The sequence below is a fragment of the Cervus canadensis genome, chromosome 29, assembly GCF_019320065.1.
Source record: "Cervus canadensis isolate Bull #8, Minnesota chromosome 29, ASM1932006v1, whole genome shotgun sequence".
In the NCBI taxonomy this organism is placed as follows: domain Eukaryota; kingdom Metazoa; phylum Chordata; class Mammalia; order Artiodactyla; family Cervidae; genus Cervus; species Cervus canadensis.
This window is the reverse complement of record NC_057414.1, coordinates 25,212,758-25,230,714: the sequence shown is the minus strand read 5'-3', so window position 1 is coordinate 25,230,714 and position 17,957 is coordinate 25,212,758. Positions and strand designations below refer to the sequence as shown.

Below are 17,957 nucleotides of genomic sequence, written 5' to 3'. Positions count from 1 at the left end.
ATGACCAACCTATACAAGATATTTAAAAACAGAGACATTACTTTGCCAACAAAAGTCCTTTAGTCAAGGCTATGTTTTTTCCAGTAGTCATGTATGGATGTGAGATTTGGAGTATAAAGAAAGCTGAGCATCAAAGAATTGCTGCTTTAGAACTGTGGTGTTGGAGAAGACTCTTGAGAGTCCCTTGGACTACAAGGAGATTCAAGCAGTCCATCCTAAAGGAAATCAGTCCTGAATATTTATTGGAAGGACAGATGTTGAAGCTGAAACCCCAATACGTTGGCCACCTGATACGATGAACTGACTCATTGGAAAAGACCCTGATGCTGGGAAAGATTGAAGGCAGGTGGAGACGGGGATGACAGAGGATGAGAGGGTTGGATGGCATCACTGACTCAATGGACATGAGTTTGAGTAAACTCTGGGAGTTGGTGATGGACAGGGAGGCCTGGCGTGCTGCAGTCCATGGAGTTGCAAAGAGTCGACATGACTGAGTGACTGATCTGAACTGAACTGAACACAGGGGGAGAAAATGAGGGGGGCGGGGGGATTCAAAACAATCTACAGAACAAGTTAAAACATAGGAGTAATAAATGTTTTTGTTGAGTCACTGCTGTTAGAGTCCTTTGCCTCACTGGGAATCAGTCCACCTCACCTCCCTAGAATGCCCTCTGACACTGTTCTGATCTTTGGACCATCTTTGGGGGCAGCTCAGCTTCTAAACTGGTCCTAATCCCGTGTGTTCTTGTCTCCAGTATCCACATTTATCAGAACTAGTGCATTTTCTTTTGTGGGAGCTCTCAATGACCTTTTGTATATTCCATAGACACAGAGTTTGCTTAGTTGATAGTGTAGGTTTAATCTGCAGGTTGTACAGCTGGTGGGAAGGTGTGGGGTCATCTTCCTTAGCCACACTGCCCCCTGGCTTTCAACTGTGGTTTTATTTCCACCTCTGCAAGGGGGTCCATCTCCCAGGTTTGCTCCTGAGGCTGCCCTGGAGGACTTGGGTCTGCCCCTGTGAGGGCCTGATGTGGAGGTGGTGTAGCTGTTTGGTCACAGGGGTTCTGGCAGCACCAGGTACTCAGGAGAGTTGGTGGCTAGGGCAGCAGGAAACACAGTGCTCTAGAAGGATATGACAACCAATGTTGGCCAATACACTCCAGTATTCTTACCTGAAGAACCCCCTCCCTGCCAGAGAAGCCTGGCAGGCCACAGTCTACAGGGTCGCAAGGAGTTGGACACTACCGAAGCGACCCTGCACGCATAGACAAGACTTTTTGGCCTGCAGCCGCTCTGTCCCATTGAGATTTAAACAGGAAGGTGGCACAGCTGCTTGGCTTGCAGGGACCCTGGCAGTGCCAAGTCTGCAGGGACATGCTCTGCCTGCAATGCAGGAGTTATGGCCCTATCAGAGTCTTTTTTCCAGCCTCTTGTAGCTGGCGATCAAAAGGTCTCCTTAGCCAGTCTTTCTCCATAGCTCCGCCGATGCAGGTTCTTAGAGGGCTCCCTTCCCTGGATTCCTTCTCTGTTGTTCCGTGTGTCAGGCACTCAGAGGGGCCCTCCTGACTGGGGTCCTACACTGTAGATCAGCACGCCAGGCACTTAAAGGGGCGCCCTGGGAGGAGCCCTACTCTCATCGGTCACTTAAAGGAGCACCTTGGGAGTGTTCTGCTCTCTAGTTCAGCGCGTCAGGCGTTTGATAGGCCAGCCTCGCTATTGTTCAGCTGCAGATTCTGGCCCGTGGGGAGACAGAGGCTATGGTGATGGCTCCACCCCCTACGTGTGACTCAGTATCACTTTGCTTCCATGGCTCTCCAGCTCTCCTCCACATGCATTTCCCAGTACACTCTCCCCCCTCACATCCCCTCAATCAGTCTCTCCACAGTCAACAGCAGCCCTCACCCTGGGGTTGTTCCACAATCCTTAAACTTCACCTCCCAGCCACTACACTTTCCAGAGGACCTGCGTCCCTGTCCGGGGCATGAATGTATGTATGCGTCCAGCAAGGACTGTATGATTATTATTCTATTTAGGCTGCCACAGATCGGCTGTTTCACTCCCCGCCTTAAATGTTTTTCCTCTGACTCAGACAATTGCCCCAAAGTGGGGATCATACCCCCAGCTTCAGTTCCCCCACCCACAAGGGCAGGCCCAGTCCTACTAACACTCCTGTTTTTACCCTAGTTCCTTCATCCTACCGAGTTTTTTGTGATTCTATATATTCTTTTCCTCTGGTCAGGACCTTCTGTCCACTCTCAGATGGTGTTCTGCATGCACTTCTGGGTCTGAAGGTGTATTCCTCTTGCATCCCTGGAGAGAGATGTACTCTACATCCACCTACTCCTCCACCATCTTGTTCTCCCATTTGGTCTTTTGGTTTGATCAGTACAGGTTTGAAATATTTTTATTTTCATTATATCAAATGAAATAAAAGTGAAAATAGCATTGGAGATATCTAATGGAAAGCAACAGAATCTCAAAGGAAAGGTAGAAGCTTAATGTGTAGAAGAAAATTACTGGAAAGTCCTTACACTTACACACAATTACCTGGGGCAATATATATCTTTGAGTAAAATCACAGTTCCTGAAGTCAGACATTCGAGCCTCTCTCTTTATTAGGTTTGGGGCTGTGTGAATTTCCTCTATGTAAACTAGCTTCAATTTGTTCATCTTTCAAATGAAAACAATACAAAGGCTTGCTTGAAAGAATACCATAAATATAAAATTATCTAATATAAAGTGCTGGGCACAGTGTTTGATATTTTATACTATCTCAATAGTAATATGTTATTATTTTATGATGATCATTATAGTTATTCTTGTTGTTTCTATTTTTTGTACCTCACTGGAGCTTCTTTAATTCTCAAGGTCTTTGACTTTATTCTTGATATTTCTCCATACAAACTCAAAGGAATTAGCCTGGAGGCAACTTGGGAAACGTATTGTATGGGAAAATGATCCAGAATTTCCAAAAATTTGAACAGTAAAACTGAAACATTATGTATCTCAGCAAACATTTAACTCTGATATGAAACCATGACATTGAGTCTATTCATCTACGTTTTCCACTTTCCAGAATTTTCCTCAGGGTCAATTTGACATCCTTATTCCACAAACTGTAGATCACAGGATTCATCATGGGCACGGTGCAGGTATAATTTTACCAAATCTGTTGAATGTATACAATACGTTCAGTACCTCTTTGTTACATGGGGCTCATGTTACTTTTCTTTGTTACATGGAGCTCACAGATGATGGCTGCAGGTACATGAATCCTGCAGATCCATAGAAAACAGCAACAGCTGAGATATGGAAACTGCAAGTGCAAGATTTGGACCTGCCCTCCATGGAGTGTATGTGGAAGATTTTGTAGAGGATGAAGATGTAGGAGGTAAGAGTAGTTAAGGCAGGAATCAGGATGTTAAAAGACTAGAGCCGATAACTGGTTGCTAGAACACGATGGCTCCATGAGTGGAAAAACATCACAGAAATAATGGTCAATCACATTGACCTTGAAGAAATAGAGTCCCAGCATAAGGCAAGTATGGAATGTCGACTGAATGATTCACAAGATGTAAACTGCTGCTGTGAACTGGAAGCACCTATAATAAGACATGATGGCATTATAAAGCAAGGGGTTACAGATGGCAACATATCAGTCATATGCCATTTCAGCCAACACATAACTCTCTGCAATAATAAAAAGAAGAAAGAAATAGAGCTGAGTCATGCATTCAGGGTAGGAGATGATATTTTTCTCTGTCACAAAGTTCACCAGCATTCTGGGGGTAATGACAGTGGACTGACAGAGATCAATAAAGGACAAATTGCTGAGGAAATAGTTCATGGGGGTGTGCAGGTGAGAACTGAGCCCCATCAGTGTGATCATGCCCTGGCTCCCTACCACAATGACCACACAGATTCTTAGGAAGAGAAGGAAAAAAGGGCAACTGGAATTGTGGTTGTTCTGTGAGCCCAGTAAGGATGAACTCAGTCAGTGAGGAGTTATTTTCAGAGTCTATTTTCTTCTCAGTAGGTTTTAAGTTTAAAAAACAGAAAATGAGTGTACTTGTGTGTGAGTGTGTGTGTGTGAGAGAGAGAGAGAAAGAGAGGTTTATGCACATATGTATGTGTGTGTGCTTGTCTGTGTGAAAGGCAGAGAGTAATTCTGCAGAGATCATACTTAATCCCACTTCAGAGGACATACATAATGAAGGGAATTCTCCAGTATATCCTACTACTGTAGGACAAACAATCATTCTGATTGAACCAGAACAGAAATGATAAACTTCAAGAACTTTATAATTAAGTTACTTCATAAAGTTTAAGAGAAGCAACAATTTATGAATTTTTAAAGCCAGTCCAAAAAATATTTCTAGTATTATTTCTGATTACTCATCTTTTCTCCAAGTTTCTATGTTTATATATTAATATCATGCATGTTGAATGACATAGAATTTTCCTTTCATTTATAATAAGTAATAATAGTGCATGCTTTCTATAATTAATGTATAGAGGATTCACAAGTCTGTGGAAAGCAGTTATATTAGTTGGGGCTGTCTTTTTTAGTAATATCTCAACTGAAAATATCTGAAGACCAGTATCATTTCACCTGAGAAATGATGCTTTAATGTCCCAACTTCCTTCTCCCTGGACTTTGACCACAGAGGGCAAAAATATAACTGCTTGGCAGACACCATGTTCATACCTCAATAGGTTTTCCCACTCTAAGAACCATTCTTTCTCATTCTAAGTTGGATAATCTTAGGGGTAGAGTATAATGGCCTAAATACAAGTCATGTACTCCACCACTGTGACCGGGGCATCAGTGTACTAAGACAGATCTATGCAAAGCACTAAGCATTTGGTATGCCAACATTTTTTATATATAATCATGTATTTTGCACATGTTCTAAATAGGATTCAAAGATGGTAGAGATGTGGATTAGTAAAGTACATGCAAAATAAAATAAGTAATTTTAGTGTCAATTCAATACTAGTCAACAGTGATATGCTTTTTAAAAACCAATGTATCTTTTTTTTAGATTTTTGTAAAGGAAATGAGTAGGTTCTAGAAAACAGAAATTTATATTCTTAACACTCAAGCAATATTGAGACTATTGTGTTCAGTTGGAAATAAAATACTGTGTGTGATATAGGAAAAGGTATACTTTTTTATAAATATGATCTAGAAATATGGTATTTTAATATGGCTAAAATAATCAAGGATACTTTTTTCTAGCAAAGCAAAAATTCATGTGGCACAAGACAGTTATCTCAACATTCATCACATGGCAGTGAGAGGTACTGAACTTATTGCATACATTCAAGAGATTTGGTAAAATTAACTGCTTCAAACTATGGGAAGAAATATTTGGTTTCACAGCAAAGACAAACATCCCTATCATCAGACACACCCTGAGCTGACAGTCATAAAAGTTTGAGTACAGACTGAATAACCACACACATAGCAGATATTCTCTAAGGACACACCTAATAGGTAGTTGGATTAAATGTACTTCTTTTATCTTCATTCTAATGGATCCTGATTATGTTAGACAGTAGAGGATTGAATTCTCAGCTCAACCCCATTCTTGCTGTGTGGTCTTTAGATATGTCTGTCCTCCAACTCTCTGAAAAACAGAAATACTAAAATCTACCTTCTGTGTAATTTCAGGTAAGTGATTCCTATGATATGCTTAGCACAGTCCCATATTCTTGAAAAGACCTTAATACTGTAATGTTATTTTAATGTTAACCTATTGAGTTTCTATCCATTATATCTTTTGTCTCAGTGGCACTTTCATTTCTGCTATGATGGCTGGAATTTTTATTTTATTTTATTTTTTCTTAAGACATTTTCTTGTTCCTCCTTTCTACCTAAATGCATACAATGATACAGAAATTTGAAATTTTTATTAAATATTAACTTTCTAAATATCAATATTTCCTAAGACCCAAATAAAGCTTGAAAAATTTCTGTCATTCAATGATTTATATCACCCAACAACAAAATCTTTTATTTTTATGTCCCACCAGGTATCATAGGATTTAACTATTGCACAAGAGCATTTGTTAGAATCTCTTCTATGACTCATTATATTTCTTTATCTGTCCTTCACACATTCCCAGGGTATCTGATGAAATTTATTCAATAGTTAGGGTCCTTAAGTTAAGGCTTTAATAATGGAAACCCCAGTTAACTATATGCTCAGGAATACCTTTCTCAAGTTTACATTTTGCACATGCTTGTTTCTGTATCAATTATTATGAGATAGCTATGAATTTTCTTCTGTAACAGATGGTAAACTCAGTACAGTGTTCGGCACAATGCCTTACATACAAGTATCAATAAGTATGACTTTTTAAATGAAATTATTGAAAAGAGTGTAGTAATAAGTTAACATAGACTCCAACACAAGTGAACAAAGCTCTCACACTGCCTGAGTTGAAGTGAGTAAAGAAATACTGGCCATACTTTTATCCAGTGGGGACAGAGAGATGATAAAGGAACCTTTGCTCCTCAGGAAGTGTGGATATTAGAGTGAGGACAGATGGAGACAGAAAAATAGCTACTCTCATCTATTAGTGCACTGTGAGGGAGCTAGAACAGGAGATCCAACTTTTTAAAGTCCAGGACTGGGATTCAGATACATCCCTCTTGCTTCCCAAAACATCAGTGCCATGTATTCTTCTCCTCTATTTCTGTGAAGGGAAAAATGGTTCTGGTGATGCTGGTGGATAGTTCTGAGTACTGACATTGCAGGATTTCTTGTTGTTGTAGGGCCGTAACCTAGAAGACTCTGCTGTAATAACTTTGAATCACTGGTTGAAGTTGATGGCCCTCTGCAATGGTTGCCTGATATGAACTGTGATTTATACTCCGAGTATTGATGCTAACAAAAGATGAGGAACAAGTAATGCTAATGATCTCCCATTAGGATCATATCCCACAAGTATCAGCTCTTGGGAAAAGTTACAATTAGCAAGTCCTTTTTCTCCCATTGACTCTCAAGTGTTTAATTGTGCCATATAGTTGTAATTTATCATTTTTGTTAGATTATAGCTTGGAAACAAAAATGTGAGAGATTTTATTAGAGCTCCAGTGAACTTCATGTCAAGCTATGTAAGAATTCAAAATTTTAGGAAATTTTAAGACATGCATTAAAGGAATTTTCTAAAGCGATTTCACATAAGATAAATTAAAAAAAAAAAAAAACAGAAAAAAAACTTTGTGTGCAATATTTGAATGATTTTATTTTCTCATTGACCTCTATTAACTGTATTTAGATGCCATGATGTATTTATAAAACAGTAATACTTGAAACATTTTAACATGTAGGCTGCAGGAAGGTTTCAACTGTTTACTGTCATAACCACATGAAAAGTTCCAAACAAGTATAATAAGTTGATGACTTTATCTAACTCTATAAGTAAAAGAAATATTGAGGAATAATATAGAGATCTGTCGCTTACTGTGAAAAAGTTTACTAAATGTTGATTGCTTAATATATAGAGGAATAAAAAAATTCATGTTCTGGTTCAACGTGGCAATCTAGGAAGATCCACAATTCTGACTGCAGCAATATAGGTCATCATACTTTATCTTGAAATCAAATTTATTGAATTTTAATTTATATGTGATAAAATTCTACATGCTAAGAATTTTCTCAATGTCAGTATAGGTGATGTTCTTTTCTAGTCTGGGTATTGGAAACCATGGTACTCTAGACTGGAGTATTCAAGTTACAAATACCAATGTACCTCTGATTTGCTGTGTTGACCCATCAGATATCAAACATACATATTATTTTTTAACACATGTAGGCTGCATGATTGAAAACCAAGAGTTTTTGTTTTGAGGATATTGGATTGTTAACTTTATCAAATGACTTAAGAAATCAGGTGCTCATAAGGTATACTACTACCTGCACTGGGGTTTGATATAGCAGCTACTTTTCATTTTTCTAAATTTTTGTATAGAAATAATTTAGGATGCCATCAGTTTTATTGCAGACCTTTGAAGAACTCTTCAGGTATAAATTTAATTGATTTTAACATTTAAAAGTGATGTGTAGATATTTGGAGAAAGTAATGGGTAAAGATAGTATGAGAGATATATGACTTCACATCAGTTCAGTTCAGTTCAGTCACTCAGTCATGTCTGACTCTTTGCGACCCCATCAACCTAAATACTTTTTAAAAAGAAATAAGAAAATTATCAAGGTCTTTCTAGTGCCATAAACTATCTTAGGTCCTGCAGATATGGCAGTAAAATACATGCATGGGGATGACCTTTATGAACATTACAGTTCAGTGCATTTTGAACAATAAGCAGGCAACTGCATAACCAAAACAATAAATGCATTGTAGGAGGCATACTGGTTTGAGCAGTGTTACAAAGCATGAAGGAGTTCTTAACTCAGATTTTAAGCTCTGGTAAAGATTTCGAAGTAAGAGAACTGAAAGGTTGTTTCTGAACCATGAAAGACACCAGGATTCTTGGTCTCCAGAGGAGAAGAATTCAATCAGGGGCCAGAGACAAGGCTTGATCGCTCAGAGCTTTGGGGTAATAAAGTTTTATTAACATATAAAAGAGAGAACACTTCTGACACAGATATCAGAAGGGGGATGGGGAGTGCCCCCTTGCTAGTGTTAGCAATGGAGTTATATGCCTTTTAATTAGTTATTACAATGAATCAAAAGAATGTCTCAAGTTTGTGAAAATTTTACTAGACCCACTCCCACAATTTATATTTTAAGATAACAGAATTAGCCAGAAGGTTGTCAGGAAGGAGAAACTGTCCTCAAGCAGGATACATTGTTGTTATATAGTCCTTAGTACAGAGTTTAAACTGAGTTGTTTGTTGTGTAATTATCGGTTCCAGGCTTAAAGATAAAAATGTTTTATGTGACTAGGACTAAGGAATGTAAAGGAAAAAAAAAATTGTCCTTTCCTCCTCCTTGAGAATTCCAGACTCCTCTCTCCTTGGGGACCCCCAGACTTCTCATCAACCTGTCTAGGAATTGGCTCTCTCAGAACCATAAATCCATGCAATGTAATGAGCAAAGACCAGATCTAAAATATCATGCTCATTTCATGTCTGGTCACAAAAATATTCTCTTGAGCATTTTCTTCAGTGCAACATTAACATCTTTATTCCTGAGGCTGTAGATCAGGGGATTCAGCATGGGCACAACAATAGTATAAAACACAGAGGACACTTTCCCTTGGTCCATGGAGCTCACAGATGATGGCTGCAGGTACATAAATGCTGCAGATCCATACAAAGTAGCGACAACTGAGATGTGGGAGCTGCATGTGCTGAAGGCTTTGGACCTACCCTCCAAGGAACGAATGTGGAGGATGTTGGAGATGATGAAGATGTAGGAGCTGAGGATGGTCAGGATGGGGGCAAAGATGTTAAGTGCACCAAAACATAGAACCAGTAATTCATTGACATAGGTGCTAGAGCAGGAGAGCTTTAGGAGGGGCAGAAGATCACAGAAATAATGGTTGATCACATCTAATTTGCAGAAATGAACCCTAAGCATGCAGCCTGTGTGAGAGAATGCACATACCAGTCCGATCATATACGCTCCACAAAGGAGGGAGAAACAGGCCTGATGGGACATGGTAATATTATACAGCAAGGGGCTACAGATGGCAACATAGCGATCATATGCCATTGCAGCCAACAGGTAACCCTCTGAAATGATAAAAAGAAGAAAGAAGTAGAGCTGAGTCATGCATTCAGGGTAGGAGATGATGTTCTTCTCTGTCACAAAGTTCACCAGCATTCTGGGGGTAATGACAGTGGACTGACAGAGGTCAATAAAAGACAAGTTACTGAGGAAATAGTACATGGGGGTGTGCAGGTGAGAACTGAGCCCAATCAGTGTGATCATGCCCAGATTCCCCAACACTGTGACCACATAGATTACCAGGAAGAGAAGGAAAAGGGGCAGGTGGATTTGTGGATGTTCTGTGAGCCCAGCGAGGATGAACTCAGTCACTGAGGAGTGATTTTCTGCTGCCATTTCTGTCTGCAGAGTCTCTGGAGGGGAAAGAGAAAAACACAGTCATTGGAAGGAATCCATTTTGCTTTTTTTTTTTCGTTTGCAGTAGAATGTTCCATAGAAATGATTCACTGTTTAGGTATCCTTTTGACCTATATAATCACTTAACTCTGGGTATATTTATGGAATCACAATACATCTCAATCCAATATTTATAAAGCCTCATTTTCAAATATAATAAATATATTTTCTATTAAAAAATTTAGCCATGTTTATCATCATTAAAACATGCATGGCAGCTGTATGCATAACAATCCAAACTGGAAATAATTCAAATTTATGTTCAGCAACTGATGAATAGATGAATGAGTCATAGTATAATACATACATACATAAAATATACATATCCATATATATATACATTTGTGTGTGTACATATAAATATAGATAGACTTATACAGAGGGCATCTATAGTTGGGATTTAAAGTGTGACATGCAGAATCTCTTAATTCTTCACCTTCGGCCACAAACTGCCTCATCTGTCTACCTCATGTTGCCATATCATTGTTACCATTTCCTATGAGTGCCATCAAAATCAACCCTGAATATTCATTGGACAGCGTTGTTGCTGAGGCTGAAGTTCCAATTCTTTCGCCACCTGATGTAAAGAGCTGACTCATTGGAAAAGACTCTGATGCTGGGGAATATTGAAGGCTAAAGGAGAAGCAGGTAGCTGCTGTCTGTCTTTTTACATGTTTTTTTTTTCTTTTTTTCACATGAAATAATCCTACCAATTCTCTTTGTCTCTGTTGTGTGCTAAATAAGTTCTCTTTTCTTTTCAATCTTATTTAAGTTAGAAATCATCATGAAAACATTCTCCAACACCTTGTAATTGTTTTAACCTTCCTACTTCAAGTTCAAAAAACTGTCATTTCTAAACAGCACATTTTTAGACTTGAGATATACTGTAAGTCAGATGATGCACCGAACCAGACTTATTCTCCTTTGTATAAGAAGCAATTGTATAGTGCTGAGGATATAAATGGGATTTTATACATAATCCCATACATGAATATATGAGGAATATTTGCCTGAATTTTCACATTAGTATTTCCAGACTTAATAGTCTCAAGCCACAAATGTGAGATGAATATACTCACCTTTCTTCTTGCTGGAAATCTCAACACCAAATTTTATTTGCAACATGCTTCCTTTGACTCAGAAGATAGCTCTGTATTGGTGTCAGTAATGATAGCTACCCAGCTTTCTGCTGTCTGTCGAGAGGGCCAGCACAGCCCAGGTCTTAGAGCCCCTTTTGAAGCTGGTATGCATCACAGGTCAGCATCCCTAACTTTGTCTTAGTGTGTGTTTCTTCAGCTTCAAGGGAGCAAACATCTGCACCTTTCTCAGTTCTCCCCTGAGCGGTTGTGATCATTGTGCTATGAAGGTGTGTCCTGGATTTCATATATGCCAGGCAATAGATAACATGGATTCAAATACTCTCCGAGGATTTCCACTTCTCAGGAGACAAGCTCTTGAGAAAAGAAGCAGTTACAGTTGGCATGGCCCCAGTTGTCTAACTTTTCCCTTCAAGAGGGATTCTTTGTCAGTCTTAAACTCATCAATTAGTGATTAAGATTTCTTCACAGATTCACCTGGATATTTTTTCAAAATCAGATCCTCATCCAGCAGTTCTGAGGAGCATTTGAGGTCTTGAGATTCTGCATCTCGTACAAGCTTCTAGCCAGAGCTACTAGTTCCCAGTCCATTCTGTGAATAAAAGGTTTTAGAGGACTGGGCAACATTCTGACAAGTTATCTTAATATTAACATGCCAACAAGTTTTAATATGATGAAGTAAATCATTTATCCTTATACAAAAATGTATTTAATCAATTTTATATGTAAATACAAAATATACATATTAATTCAAATTCAAATCTATATGCTATTGGATTTAAAGTTATGGGGTAAGAATTCAGAATATTAACTTAATTTTTTATTTTTTTAGGTGCTCACTGTTAATGATTCTAGTTGCTAAGTTGCATATATAAAATAGTTTATTAGGCACTTATGTTTCATGTTACTTCTATTCTTATATATTATACTTTCACTTTTTGTTCTAAAATAGGAAAATTGGAACCATACTTAGAAATGATTGAATCAAGGTAATTGCACACTCAAGTCAGGAGAGATCTTATAGTTAAATATAAGAAGAGTCAGTTACTTTTACCAGTTTATACTTGTGTTACATTGAAAGTGAAAGTCACTCAGTTGTCTCCGATTCTTTGTGACCCCATAGACTATGGGTTCATGAATTCTTCCAGGTCAGATTACCAGAGTGGGTAGCTTTTCCCTTCTCCCTGAGATCTTCCCAACCCAAAGATCAAACCCAGGTCTCCTGCATTGCAGGTGGATTCTTTACTAGCTGAGCCACAAGGGAAGCTAGTGCTTCTCAATTTTATACTCATTTAAACTCATTAAAAAATTATCAGGGAAGTTTTGTTTTTTTTTAATTTCAATACCAAGGGTGAACTCTATGCCAATTAAGTCAAAATTTTAGTGTGTGAGGTCAGATATCAATATTTATCAAAAGCTTCTCAACTTTTAATGTGCATGAGAATAACCTAAGGATCTTGATCCAAAGCAGATTTTGATAGTAAGTCTCGTGTATGGTTTGAGATTATACATTTTAAATAAAATTTCTCAGATTTTTGCCAATATTTCTCATCTATAGACAACTCTGAGAAACAAGGTTCTAGAGGATCTCTTGTTTTGAATACCTCCCACTGGAGTTCTTTCAGATTCAAGGAAAATCCACCATACCCATGCATCAAAAATCTTTTAGCTTTGGGTTTGCTGTGGTTGCAGGGTTCTGATATGTTTGGAGAAGAATACTGTGTGTCTGGAATGCCACCTTATAAGTGAACAGACTACAGTTGAAGTTGCTTCACTGTGCCAAATAAAAGAAGTGAGAAAGAGAGCTGGAGTTTGGTAGAGGTCAGATATAGAAAGAATGTAAACAAGAAGTAAACAGATCCTATAATTACTCAGAAATTAAAAATTTGAAGAGACCCATAGAAGTCATTCTTTCAGTTCTGACAGGGTTTATGTTCTGATTTAGCTGATTTATATATATATATATATATATATATGTATATATGTGTGTGTGTGTGTGTGTGTGTAGATATATATATATATATATATATATATTCAAACACATACATATTCTGGACTATATATATCTGGACTATATATAACATACTAAGAATCATGCCTAAGGTAGAAGTTGTAATTGTAACCATTTTGCCTTCTTTTATAGTACTAATGTAAATTAAGTCAAATAATAAGACAAATAACATGAAAATTAAGTCAAATAATACATAATAATTAAAAATGAATGTTTGACATTGATGAATGAGTGGATAATGAACTACATGGTGGTAAATAATATTAAGTTTTATATATATATATACATATATATATATATATATTCATTTATTTGGACACTACAGGTGAATAAGACAGCACACTGAGCAAAGAACTTTGATCTGTCAGTAATGAGAAAGACGGTTTGAAATGAGACGAGGCAAAAGACACTGAGTATTTAGAGCTCCATGTGAATTTATAGTTACCGGATGTTGATGACCAGAAGTTAAAAAGGAGCAATATGAGGGGAGAGAAATGATGTTTCCAAGATAAAACTGATGAGAAATGACAATTGTTTATAACTTATGTGGCAAAAGGGTGTGATAGTAATACAACTTACAGAATTTGGGGTTATTATGAGTAGTTGTTAACATAAATTTATTGTTGTAGTTTAGTGGCAAGATTGTTTTTGGATGTACACTTTGTGACCCTGTAGGCTGTATCCCGCAAGACTCCTCTCTCCATGGGATTTCCCAGGCAAGAATACTGGAGTGGGTTGCCATTTCCTTCTCCAGGAAATCTTCCCCACTTAAGGACTAAACTCACATCTCCTGCATTGGCAGCTGTATTCTTTACCACTGAGCCACCAGGGAAGCCCCTAGAGATAAAAATGTGTTGGACTACTTGTGTAAAATTGTTGGCATTAAGCATGATAATTTTAATCTCTTTGATTAGTCTTACCATAAGTTTCTGCAGTCACTCTGCATTTGATCTTTTTGCTTGATCAACACAAGTTTGAAATATTTTGATTATTTTCATTAAATCAAATGAAATAAAAGTGAAAATCAAATTGAAGAGATCTAGTGAAAAACAATACAGTCTCACAGGAGATAGAAGCTTAATGAGTAGAAGAAATTACTGGGAAGTCCTTACACTTAACCACAGTTACCTGAGGCCAATAGATTACTTTGGGTAAAATCACAGTTTTTGGAGCCAGACATTCTAGCCTCTGTCTTTATTATGTTTGGGACTATGGACATTCACTCAAAGTAAACAAGCTTCAATTTATTCATCTTTCAAACAGAAACAATACTAGGGCTTGCCTTGAAAGAATATCATGAATATTAAAGAAAGTTGTCTAATATAAACTGTTGGACACAGAGTTTGATATTTTATACTATCTCAATAATATTGTTATTACATTATGATGATCATCAGTGATTCTTGTTGTCTGTATTCTTTTTTTATATTACACTGTAACTTCTTTAATTCTCAAGAGTCTCTGACTTTATTTTTTATATTTCTCCTTATACAGTCAATGTAACACAAATTCAAAGGAATTAGCCTGGAGGGAATTTGGGAAATGTATTGTATGGGAAAATGATCCTGAATTTCAAAAATTTGAACAATAAAGCTAAAACATTATGTATCTCAGCAAAGGTATTTCTGATATAACACCAACATGGAGTCTATTCATCTACATTTTCCACTTTCCAGAATTTTCTTCAGGGCCAATTTGACATCCCTATCTTGCAGAGTGTAGGTCAGAGGATTCAGCATGGGCACAATGCAGGTATAAAACACAGAGGACAATTTCCCTTGGTCCATAGGACTCACAGATGATGGCTGCAGGTACATGAATGCTGCAGATCCATAGATAACAGCAACAGCGAAGATGTGGGAACTGCAGGTGCTGAAGGCTTTGGACCTGCCCTCTATGGAGTGGATGTGGAAGATTTTGTAGAGGATGAAGATATAGGAGATAAGAATAGTTAAGGCAGGAATCAGGACTTTGAAAGAGCTACAGACTAGAGCCAATGATTCTTTGAAATAGATGCTAGAACAGGATAGCTCCAGGAGTGGAAAAACATCACAGAAATAATGGTTAATCACATTGGCCTTGCAGAAATAAAGTCTCAACATAAGGCAAGTATGGAATGTCAAATGAATGATGCACAAGATGTAAACTGCTGCTGTGAGCTGGAAGCACCTATAATAAGACATGATGGCATTATAAAGCAAGCACTTACAGATGGCAGCATAGCAGTCATATACCATTTCAGCCAACATACAACTCTCTGCAATAGTAAAAAGAAGAAAGAAGTAGAGCTGAGTCATACATTCAGGGTAAAAGAAGATATTTTTCTCTGTCACAAAGTTCACCAGCATTTTGGGGGTTATGACAGTGGAATGACAGAGATCAATAAAGGACAAATCACTGAGGAAATAGTACATGGGGGTGTGCAGGTGAGAACTGAGTCCAATCAGTGTGATCATGCCTAGGTTCCCCATCACCGTGACCACATAGATTCCTAGGAAGAGGAGGAAAAGGCGCAGCTGGAGTTGTGGCTGTTCTGTGAGCCCAGTGAGGATGAACTCAGTCAGTAAGGAGTGATTTCGAGGGTCCATTTTCCTCTCAGCAGGTTCTAATTAAAAAAGCAGAAAATGAGTGTACTTATGTGTATGTGTGTGTGTGTGTGTGAGAGAGAGAGAGAGAGAGGTTTATGCATGTGTGTGTGAGAGAGAGGAAGAGAGGTTTATGAATGTGTGTGTGAGAGAGAGAGAGACAGAGAGTAAATCTGTGATCATTCTTTACCCTTCATCAGAGGAAATACATAATGCAGGGAAATCTCAAACATCTTCTGCCACTCTAAGACAAACAATGAATCTGGGTGAACTAGAATAGAAATTATAAACTTCAAGAACTTTATAATTAAGAGATTTCATAAATTTTAAGAGAAACAACAATTTATGCATTTTTAAAATCCATCAGCATGAACATTTCTAGTATTATTTCTGAGTACTCTTCTTTCCTCCAAGTTTCTATGTTCATAAATTAATATGCATGTCAAATGACTTAGTATATTCCTTCCATTTATAATAAGTAGTAGTCTTGTATGCTTTCTGTAATTAATGCATAGATGATTCACAAGTCTGTGGAAAGTAGTTATATCAGTTGGGGCTGTCTTCTTTAGCAACATCCCAGCTGAAAATATCTGAAATGTGACAACCAGTATCACTTCACCTGAGATCTGATGCTCTAATGTCCCAGCTTCCTTCTCCCTGGACTTTGAACCCAGAGGACAGAAATGTAACTGCTTGGCAGACATCATGCTTATACCTCAATAGGTTTTCCCACCCCAGGAACCATTAGAAAAAGAAGACTTTTTCTAATTTGGATAATCTTAGAGGTGAGAGTACAATGGTCTAAATACAAGTCATGTACTCCACCACTGTGACCAGGGCATCAGGGTACCAAGATTGACCTATGCAATTTGACTTCATGATTTAAATGGTGGAGGTGAGAAAATGATTCTATTCTCCAAACTCTAAAGGGCTTTTGAACACAAACACTAGGTGTTTGGTATGCCAACGTTTTTAAAAATATAATCATGTATTTTGCATGTGCTCTCAATAGAATTCAAAGATGGTAGAGATGTGGATGAGTAAAGTAAATGCAAAATAAAATAAGTAATTTTAGAGTCAATTCAATACAAGCCAAAAGTGTGATGCTTTTCTTTTCTTTAAGTGTATCAAAGTTTCATTTAATTAAAATTATTTAAGTGCCTAATCTGGGCATAAATTAGCTGCTATATATTAACTGAATAACTGTTATACCCATAAAAGCATGGTCATCTTATGGCTTCTTTTTTTAAAATTAATTCATTTACTTTAATTGGAGGCTAATTACTTTACAATATTGTAGTGGTTTCTGCCATATATTCACATGAATCAGCCATGGGTGTAAATTTGTCCCCCATCCTGAAGTCCCCTCCCACACCCCTCCCTATTCCATCCCTCAGGGTTATCCCATTGTACTCGCCTTGAGCGCCCTATCTCATGCATCAAACCTGGACTGGTGATCTATTTCACATATGGTAATATATTTGTTTTAATGCTATTGTCTCACATCATCCCACCCTCACCTTCTCCCAGAGAGTCCAAAAGTCTGTTCTTTACATCTGCGTCTCTTTTGCTGTCTCACATATAGGATCATAGTTACCATCTTTCTAAATTCTATATATATGCGTGAATATACTGTACTAATGTTCTTCTTTCTGACTTACTTCACTCTGTATAATAGCCTCCAATTTCATCCACCTCATTAAAACTGATTCAAATGCATTCTTTTTAATATCTGAGTAATATTCCATTGTGTATATGTACCACAGCTTTCTTATCCATTTGTCTGCTAATGGACATCTAGGTTGCTTCCATGTCCTAGCTGTTGTAAACAGTGCTGTGATGAACGTTGGGGTACATGTGTATCTTTCAGTTCTGGTTTCCTCAGTGTGTATGCCCAGCGGTGGGATTGCTGGGTCGTATGGTAGTTCTATTTCCAGTTTTTTAAGGAATCTCCACACTGTTCTCCATAGTGGCTGTACTAGTTTGCATTCCCAACAAACAGTGCAAGAGGGTTCTGTTTTCTCTGCTCCCTCTCCAGCATTTATTGCTTGTAGACTTTTGGATAGCAGCCATTCTGACTGGCTTGAGATGGTACCTCACAGTGGTTTTGATTTGCATTTCTCTGATAAGGAGTGAGGTTGAGCATCTTTTCATGTGTTTGTT

At 37.8% G+C, this 17,957-nt stretch overlaps 2 protein-coding genes and 1 pseudogene across 2 annotated transcripts; all 3 read right to left on the bottom strand.

Moving 5' to 3' along the window:
* Positions 1–3,052: 3,052 nt before the first annotated feature.
* LOC122430702 lies at positions 3,053–4,738 on the bottom strand (annotated as a pseudogene).
* Positions 4,739–9,108: 4,370 nt separating this feature from the next.
* Positions 9,109–10,078, bottom strand: LOC122431030 (olfactory receptor 8G1-like). Its single transcript, XM_043452059.1, has one exon. The coding sequence runs from the start codon at positions 10,039–10,041 to the stop codon at positions 9,109–9,111; it is 933 nt and encodes a 310-aa protein (XP_043307994.1). The 5' UTR covers positions 10,042–10,078.
* A 4,783-nt stretch (positions 10,079–14,861) lies between these two features.
* Positions 14,862–15,821, bottom strand: LOC122431092. The gene has a single exon (XM_043452170.1). The coding sequence runs from the start codon at positions 15,795–15,797 to the stop codon at positions 14,862–14,864; it is 936 nt and encodes a 311-aa protein (XP_043308105.1). The 5' UTR covers positions 15,798–15,821.
* Positions 15,822–17,957: the final 2,136 nt, after the last annotated feature.

Excerpts from the sequence above, each read along its gene's own strand:
- LOC122431030 (XM_043452059.1), bottom strand. The coding sequence starts at position 10,041 with ATGGCAGCAGAAAATCACTCCTCAGTGACTGAGTTCATCCTCGCTGGG.
- LOC122431092 (XM_043452170.1), bottom strand. The coding sequence starts at position 15,797 with ATGGACCCTCGAAATCACTCCTTACTGACTGAGTTCATCCTCACTGGG.